We start from the raw sequence: 8,894 nt of genomic DNA, 5'->3' as shown, positions 1-8,894 counted from the left end.
CGGGTCCTGAGAGACAGGAGCCAGGTGATGCGCAGCTGGGAAAGACCCAGAGTCCTCAGAAATCCTGGGCACACCAGGGCAGGCCTACAATGCACTCTGTTGTACTTTACTTCAGACATCATTCACAGTCTGCACAGAGTGCAGGTTGTGGGCAGTCTGTTCTGACTTACGGCCCAATAGGTCCACTGAGCATGCTCACACCTTATGCTCAGGTAGGGTTAGGGTTGTAGAGCTGGGTTTGCAGGACTTTCCTCCCTCGGCCCTGTCTCTCCCCTAGATCCACATGACCTTACACTCTACAGAGAAATAGAAGGGGGCTACACAGAGCAAGTGGACTCAGACACTGTCATTCCTTCATAGGACAAATAGCATGTCCCCTTACCACCCTCTGCCCTTCCCTCCAGGACAGGGATATTCCTGTCCCCACCTCCAGCTCAAAGATGAGGAGATTCTGCTGAGGGAGCTGGGAGACAAAGAAGAATCAGAGGCGAAACTATGGTTGCTCCTTTTTCTCTTTCTTTCTTTCTTTTCTTTTTTTTTTCTTTCTTTCTTTTTTATTTTTTATTTATTTATTTTTTTTTTTTGTGAAACCTCTCTTTGTATGCCAGTAATCATTCCTGGGATTGGTAATTTAAAAAGCCTAAAAACAATGCTTAGCATGGGAAAACAACACCATACTGTCTCCTGTCACAGGCTTGCCTTCTGTCCCCTCTGAAAAAAAGCATTTGGATTCTTTGCTAACAAGCTGAGAGTTAACATTTACTACAGTCAATAAATATAACAGCGCCGGGCGGTGGTGGCGCACGCTTAATCCCAGCACTCGGAGCAGAGCAGGCGGATCTCCGTGAGTTCGAGGCCAGCCTGGGCTACCAAGTGAGTTCCAGGAAAAGGCGCAAAGTTACACAGAGAAACCCTGTCTCGAAAAAAAAACCAAAAATAAATAAATAAATAAATAAATAAACAAATAAATAAATAAATAAATATAACAGCATCATTTTGAGTCAGTAGAATTGTGTCCTTGTCTCCCCAAGGTCTCGGCTTGATGAGTTAAAAATGCTGTTGTCTCCCAGGTTACCCTCTCACTCTTCCTCTTGGGATGTCTCCTTTTGGTGGGTTTGCCATCCACCTCCCAGTGTTTCATTTGCCCAGTGGTCTCCAGGAAGTTGTCTTGGTCAGATGCATCTGGGTGATGGTTGCTCCTTTTTCAAAGACTAGCTTCCCAAGGGGAGAAGGTGGGTGGGAAACTGAGAGCGAAGATCACGGCTGGATATGGTGTGAGGATGAACAGAAGAGTCCAAAGGCCCTGGAATGGGGATGGACCAAGAACACCGACTTCAACTTTATTCATTCCAGCTCTGTCATGCCATTGGTCTGGTTTACTGCAGATCATTTCCAAACCGCTGCAGGCAGGGATTCAGTACATGGTACATCCCGGACCCTCTGCAGTTCTCCGGGGCCCTTTGGCAACTGACTCGAGCCAGTTGAAGAGAGCAGATGTTGATGGTCACTCTACACTTGCTCAAGCTCAGCTGGGCCCCTCCCCAACTGCCTTCCCAACCTTACCTGGAAAACTATACCTTAAGACAGGATGAGGAAGACGTGGCAGAGCTTTGGGAACATGGAGAGAGTGAGAAGGTAGAAAAGGTAGGTCCCATCAAAGTCTGTGTGTCTCAAATAAGCAACCATCCATCCTGAGTCGTGGGATTTTCTTCTTTTTGAGTTTGTGTCTTTGAATTACAGTTTCCCAGATAGCCTGGAGAGTAATATCTCAGTCTAGCCTTGATCTACTGTCCTTGGGGTGAAGTAAGTGTCTGCATCACCACACCTTACCACTAATCTAGTGTGCTCTCCTTACAGCCACCAAAACACTCAACTACGAAACCAAAAAGGGCCCTTCTGAGAGTTATGTCCTCCATCCCAGTGTCTCCCAGTGTTCTTGGGTGGATACTACCCCCACTGCCTTCAGTTGTGATGCTGCGTCTATCCCTTGCCCTCCCAGGCCCCTCCAAGGGTCTAGCGCTGGCTAACAGTAAGGGCACTCAATGAATACCAGGGAGCTCGTGGCTTCTGGGATTGCTGGATACAGCATTCAAGCCCGTGCTTTCCAGTTATGTCAACTGGAAACTGAGGTGCATGTCCCCCCTTGAAAGAACAGCAATGGTCCCTGGAGTCAGCGGAGTCACTGGAGAGCCATGCACTGGCAGGTGTAATCACGGCTCGCAAGTCCTCAAGTCACAATACGCCAGCACAGCGCAGATGTGAATGACTAACTCTGCCACACAGGAGCCCAGAGTGGTTTCACAAAATGTTATTAAGCGTAAGGGTTTCCTTAAATTAACAAATTCGCCACCTTGACAATAGAATTACAGATAACACTCATGTTAATGAATAATGAGGTGGCGTTCTTTAGGGAAATTAACTTAAATTCCCTCAATCAGTGGAAGTAAGTACAATAAATCAAACTGGGTTAATCAAATGTTGTCTAATAATGGACTTTAAGGAATCCACAAGAATGAAAACGCAAGAATTACTTAAAACTGGCATACCAATTGTTAGTGTGCATATAGGAACTTCCTGGTGTTTGGCTAATTATTATGAATTACAGGATGCTTATTAAAGTACCATCTGTGCCCTCCAGTAAACATTCTTAGTGTCTAACTTCCCAGAAAACCTTCCCACTAGTGACTGCAGGTGTGCTAGGTGGTTGGGGCAACTGGTGTGGAAGAACAGTGGTAGGAGAGGAGTCCCCTCAACTCAGGTGTCTGCTCCATGGAAGAAATGCCACCCCATTATCCCCTAACATGTCATGCCCTGTGTTCTTTAGTTTCCTGGTTTCTAAGGCCCAAACTGGGGCACAGATGCCTAAGGGGAGCTAGAGCTCCCAGTGAAGTTAGCTAAAGAAGCCCAGTTCAGGCCTTGATAGGAACGTGTGTCACCGCCATTTGATGTTCCTCCTCCCTACATTCTCTCAGCTGTGGGTGGCCACCCAGACCCAGACTCCTTGTCTCTCACTCTGTTTAGAACATTTCCAGAGAGAGCAGAGGAAAACCTTCTAAGGACCCTTCCTTGGAAAGATTCTTCCCTGTTTTCTCCAAATGCCAAAGAAACATGATGCCAAAGCTGGGCAGCAGTGGTGCACACCTTTAATCCCAGGCAAGCAGATCTCTGTGAGTTCGAGGCCAGCCTGCTCTACAGAGCAAGTTCCAGGACAGCCAGGGCTACACAGAGAAACCCTGTCTCAAAAAAAAAGAAAAAGAAAAAAGAAAAGAAAAAAAGAAGGAAGGAGAGAGGGAGGGAGGGAGGGAGGGAGGGAAGGAAGGGAGGAAGGAAGGAAGGAAGGAAGGAAGGAAGGAAGGAAGGAAGGAAGGAAGGAAGGAAGGGAGAAACATGATGCTAATAGGGTCTTATCTGGAGCCCAGCATGCTTGAATACCCATTTCCATACAGAACTGCTCTTTCTAGATCCCCAACCTAGTGGCTGGCAACACTGGGAAGTCGTGGCTCTCTGGACCCGTCAGATCTCTCTCCTGTAGCCCGGCTACTACAGCTCATCAGTTGCACCTTTGACCATGAGCAGTAGGGGCACTGAGCGGCTTGCAGACACATCTCACCTCTCTTGGCCTTGCCTGGGCTCTGCCTGAGTTAGTATCTGGCTCTCTTCCTGTCACCTGTGCCCATGGACTCTGTCATTCCCGTCTCATCGGTGTTTGGGGCACCAGTGGCTATGGAAGGGACACAAGAATGCAGTATGTGTCACACCACATGGTTCGTCACTCAGATGAGTGGACTGATGACCCCAGGATGATTCACAGATGCCAAGGGCCACTTGCGTGGTTACAAACAAAGGTATGAGGGAAAGAGAATTAGGATGGCTGGAGAAATCATGATGCTCTCTCTTAGAAGTAGCAGTTAAGCTGCCGAGCACTCGGGCGCTAGGTCAGGAATTTACCATGCAGTTTACAGTTAGGGACAGCACACTGGACTCCGAGGTAGGCTTGAAACCCATGTCTTTCCCAAGGTGCGTGATCTTAGCCTGACAATTCCCTGTTATATAAGGTGACAATGATGCCACACTGCTGGCTTGTGAGAATTAGATTAATTAACTCATTAATTTGATTACTACAAGTTAATCTGCCTACTGCAAGTTATAATTTGGATGTTGGGGCTTCTTCCAAATTCATATTCAGCTCATGTTTGGGGCTGGATAAAAGCGGTTAGGATGGCTTGCTGCTCTGTCACAAAGACCCAAGCTTGGACCCCAGCACCTGCATCAAGCAGCTCACAAATGTTGTACTTCCAGCTCCAAGGGCCCCGTGTGTCTTCTGGCCTCCACTGGTACCCACACACACATGTGCACAATCACACTTAGATTTAAAAAAAAAAATTGTTTCAATCTTTAAAATATCTAATCCCTAGTGCAATATTATTAACAGACAGGTCTTCTGAAGGCGATTAGGACATGAGGGCTGTGCCCTCGTGAATGGTGTTAGTGTCCTTATGTAGAGGCCTCGCAGCCTGCTTATCCTTGTTTCCCTTCAACCTTTTCTAGCATGTGAGAACACCTTGACAAAGCACCATGTCTGAAGACTGGACCCTCATCAGACATTAACTCTGCCAGTGGCTTGCCCTTGGACTTCTCAAACTCCAACACTGTGAGAAACACATTCCTGTTGATTAAAAATGACCCGTGTGAGGTTATTTTGCAATAGGGGCAGGAACAGGCAAGGGTCTGGCACACAGCAGTACTCAGGGATTTGTCAGCGTTTATTAATAATAACCCTCCAGCCATTCCCCAAGATGAGGTCAGTCGATTCGCTCATTCAATGTAGGGATCAAAGAGACTGACCTAAGGAGCGCTGTCACAGCCCAGTCACAGCGCAGGGCCGGAGACAGTCATGGAGACAAGGTGTACACATGTGCACGTGTAGAGTGGGCATGGAGCTGAAGGATGTTGGCTGCCTCGCTCTGCCGCGGCGCCAGCCATTGCCTCCCATGAGAGACTTGGAAGGGAGTTGAAGGGCCAAAGCTTCAGAGGTAAGGAAAAGAGCACTGAGCTGTCTTCTGGAGGATGCGACATTTCTGACTAGGCAGACTCAAACTGGGGGGAAGACGAGAGGGCCAGGGATCCCAGTCATGAATAGCTTCTTCAGGTGGCAGGGATCCCAGTCATGAATAGCTTCTTCAGGTGGCAGTGGAGACCCCCTGTGGTGGTTTAAATGAGAATGGCCCCACCCAGTGGTGGTGGGGGGGGGGGGGGGGGGAGGCAGCACACGCCTTTATTCCCAGGCAGAGGCAGGCAGATTTCTGTGAGTTTGAGCCCAGACTGCTCTACAGAGCAGAGTGAGTTTCAGGAGAGTCAGGGCTGTTACACAGAGAAACCCATCTCAAAAAAAAAAAAAAAATGCCCCCCATAGTCTCACATATTTGAATGCTTGGTCCCCAGCTGGTGGAACTGTTTGGGAAGGATTAGGAGGTGTGGCCTCGTTGGAGGAGGTGTGTCAAAGAGGGCAGGCAGGCTTAGAGGCTTTAAAAGCCCATGCCACCCAGTGAGCTGTCTCTCTGCCTCTTAGTTGTCTCAATATTAAGCTACTTCTCCAGTGTCTGCCTGCCTGCCTGCCTGCCTGCCCTGCTTCCGCACTCCCCGCCATGATAGTCATGGGCTCTAACCCTCTGAAGCTGTAAGCAAGCCTCCAGTTGAATGATTTTTTTTCCCATAAATTGCCTTGGTCATGGTATCTTATCACAGCAACCAAAAAGTAACTAAGACAGCTCCTGGAAGCTGGGCAGCAGCAGTGACTCCAGGCTCAGCGGGAAAGGACCCAAGTGGAGGAAGCCTGGGCAGATGAATAAAGATGAAAGAGAAAACGGACCAGCCTGATAGCAGGCTTCTCACCCCTTCCCCTGGTTCTATAAACCCTTGGTACACGCCACCCAAACCCTAACTTTCCCATCAATCCCGCGAGTGCGTGATAAACAGGAGGGTATTGCCTGTGTGCTCAAAACTCTGATACTTCCTTCCCAGAGCACAGCCACCTAAGGCCTGCGAAGGGAGCTGGACACATCAGGTGAACGAAGTGCTTAATAAAGAAACGGAAGCCGTGTGTACATTGTCTTAAAACCAGGTTGTTTATTGGTACGTACACACCCACTCACACCCACACACACACCCACGCACACTCCCACACGCACTCCTGAAGCACTGAGCCAATACAGTACTGAGAAGGGACCTGGTGAGAGACACAGGAGGCTGGCAAGGAGAGCTCGGGTCACGGGTGACTCTCCAGAAAAAAAAAACAAAAACATACATATATATTGACTGTGAGGCGAGGGGTACACCATGACCGCAGCCTTCCATCACTGCATGCGGATCCCCTGGTCCGTCCGCCCTGCTGGCCCTGAATGCACCTGGCTCCCCAGCTGCTCCCTCTGACATGGAAAATCATGATAGGGTCACATGGTAGAGAAGGGGCAGGGCCAACGCCCCCACGTGGCTAGTCCACAGAGAGTCCTTAGAAGGAGTCAGGTGGTGTCTTCCAGCTCAACTCCTTCCATTTTAGGATGCTGGTACTTCCCTGTAACTCCAGAGCTCACGGTCGGGTTTTCTTTCTCTCTACCCAATTCACGTTCTACTCAACTGTTTCCCATCTCCATTCCCAGCAGCCTGACTGGTAGGCAAGCAGAAACAATGGGATGGAGAACAGGTAGTCGCCTGCCCCAGCCCAGGTGAGCCCATTCAGTCATCCTGTTAGTCAAGCTTTCCTCTCCTGGGCAACAGCACAAAGCTCTAAGCCCTTTTCAGACACGGAGTTCTGGCTCATTTCTCCACCTGCTAGCCTAGCCCCTGTTCAGGATCCCAGTGGATGGATGAGATGGCAAGCCAGCTACTCCACTCACCTACAGGATGGCACTGTACTGCCTTCTCCAGCAAACACCATCCAGGCACTTCCTTTCCTCTTCCATTAAGTATCAGGTTCTATGGACCCACCCTGATATGAGGTCCTGAGCTTTCCTAAGGCTAAGAAATGGGTCTGGAAGAGGAGGTGATTGACATTCCTCATAAATCTGTCCTGACCCACCCTGCTGCCAGAAAAGCATCTAAAATTGTGGAGAGGGAGGAGATCAAGAATTTCTTGAATAGACAGCTGACCCCAAAAGAATCCTAAAGGAGGACTGGGGGGCCTAAGGACACGAAAGGGAGACTGCCTCAAGCCACATTAGATATCCTGGACCTGGGACACGATTCGCTAAAGGATACCTCCCCCTCCTCCCTTTCAGAGCAGAGTCAACAGTTCACAATCTGATCCATTCAGTCCGGTAGCTGCTCTGCTTGCGGCTGGGGCTGGGGCGTTCCCAGTGCCCTTTGCGCTTAGGTAGTAAGGCCATCTTCTGCTCTCCTAGTTTACCTGACTGCACCTCCTACTGAGCAAGGCGCTGAAGACTTTGCCTTGCCCTCACCCTTGGCCCAAAGCTCTGGGTCCGTTTCTCCCACATATTTGGGATGCATCACCAGCTTGGGCTCAGAGTTTCTACCTTCGTCTTCCTCAGTTCCCCTCCTGGCTTGCCCTGGAGGGGCTCGGGTATTCTACACCCCTCATGGCCCCCAAGCAAGACTTGGAGGCAGGAGCTACAGACACTGGTGACGGGGTTTGGGGAAGAGGGGATGATACTGTGAAAAGGGATACCAAAACCACTCAGACCATCTGGCGCGGCCAGAGTGGAGGGGACCAAAGGCCACTTAGTCCAAGCAGGACGAAGTCCGAAATGGCCTTTTATTGGAAGGGCCATCTCAGTCCTTGGCCTGGGATCGTGAGCCTGATGAACCCATAAGTAAGTGGTAACACGCTCACTCGGTGCTGCCCTTCTGTCCCTCCCACAGAATTCCAAGCACCAACAACCTGGGTGCCACATCACACAGGAGACCTTGGCCACATCCACCGGAGACTTAGAAAAGGGGCACGAAGTAGGACTCGGATGGTAGGATGCCAAAGGAGTGGATGAGCATATTCTGAGATCCCGGGCAACTGGAAAGTCACAGAGGAGAGACTGGGAGCCAAGGGAGAAAGGGAACAAGCAGGAGAGGTCAGGGCCGGCTGAGCCTGCGAAACCAGGACACCCACCCTGGGGGCCGCGGCTAGTCCCGGAAGGCGGAGAGCATGTGTCCGTAGAGATAGTGGGAGTGAGCTAAGAGAGAAGAGAGAGACGGGATCTGTAAGTGGAGGTGGTCCTGGGGGCGGGCAGCAGGTAGGTGCGGCATGCGGCCAAGCACGAAGCGAAGCGGGAAGGGCAAGCCGGGCGGTGCTGCAGCGAGGGTGCGGCGGCGGCGGCGGCAGGGCGGGCCGGGGCGGAGGCAAGGCGGGCGAGCGCAGCCACGGCCAGGCCCACTTACCCCGAGCCGGGGGCGCACCCCCGTCAGACCCGGGGCGGGAGGGTGGGGGGTCAGCAGGAGTAGGTCCGGACCGTGGAGGGCTCCAGTCTCTGCGCCCCCGCCGTCCCGGCTGGCAGGAGTCGGCAGCGGCGGGAGAACACACAGAGCGCGGGTTAGTGCGCGCCCCACCGCAGCGTTAGTGCAGCGCAGCCTCGGCCTCGCCTCTCTCCAGCCCGCTCGGCCCCAGGGTGCGGCGGGGAGGGCGCCCGCGGCCAGCCCCGCACTCACCTTCCGGCATGATCTTCTTGGGCGGGGCGGGTGGGGGCTGCAGCGGGCCCAGCGTGGACACACGGAAGCCCACCGGGAGGGTCTCTGCCGAGGTGCCCAGCATGCCACCACTGTGGTGATCCCGGGGCCGGAAGCGTTTCCTCCAGGAGGGTGCTCGACGGAACACCTTCTCTTCCCCCTGCACCAAGGGGCATATTGGAGTTGCCGCCCCAGGCCCTGAAGCCCTGAGGGGTATTACCTCC

The 8,894-nt window shown here is 51.7% G+C and overlaps 1 protein-coding gene across 1 annotated transcript in view; it reads right to left on the bottom strand.

The window, feature by feature from the left end:
* Window positions 1-6,102: 6,102 nt before the first annotated feature.
* The window catches only part of Ppfia4 (PTPRF interacting protein alpha 4), a 48,473-nt gene continuing 45,681 nt past the window's right edge, over window positions 6,103-8,894 (bottom strand). Inside the window, 2 exon segments of the mRNA XM_028876613.2 lie at window positions 6,103-8,180; window positions 8,653-8,830. Coding sequence (XP_028732446.1) covers window positions 8,131-8,180; window positions 8,653-8,830 — 228 coding nt within the window. The 3' untranslated portion in view covers window positions 6,103-8,130.

The sequence above is a fragment of the Peromyscus leucopus genome, chromosome 15, assembly GCF_004664715.2.
Source record: "Peromyscus leucopus breed LL Stock chromosome 15, UCI_PerLeu_2.1, whole genome shotgun sequence".
Taxonomy (NCBI): Eukaryota; Metazoa; Chordata; class Mammalia; order Rodentia; family Cricetidae; genus Peromyscus; species Peromyscus leucopus.
Note: the sequence above shows the minus strand (reverse complement) of the source record. Positions and strands in the feature narration are given on the sequence as shown.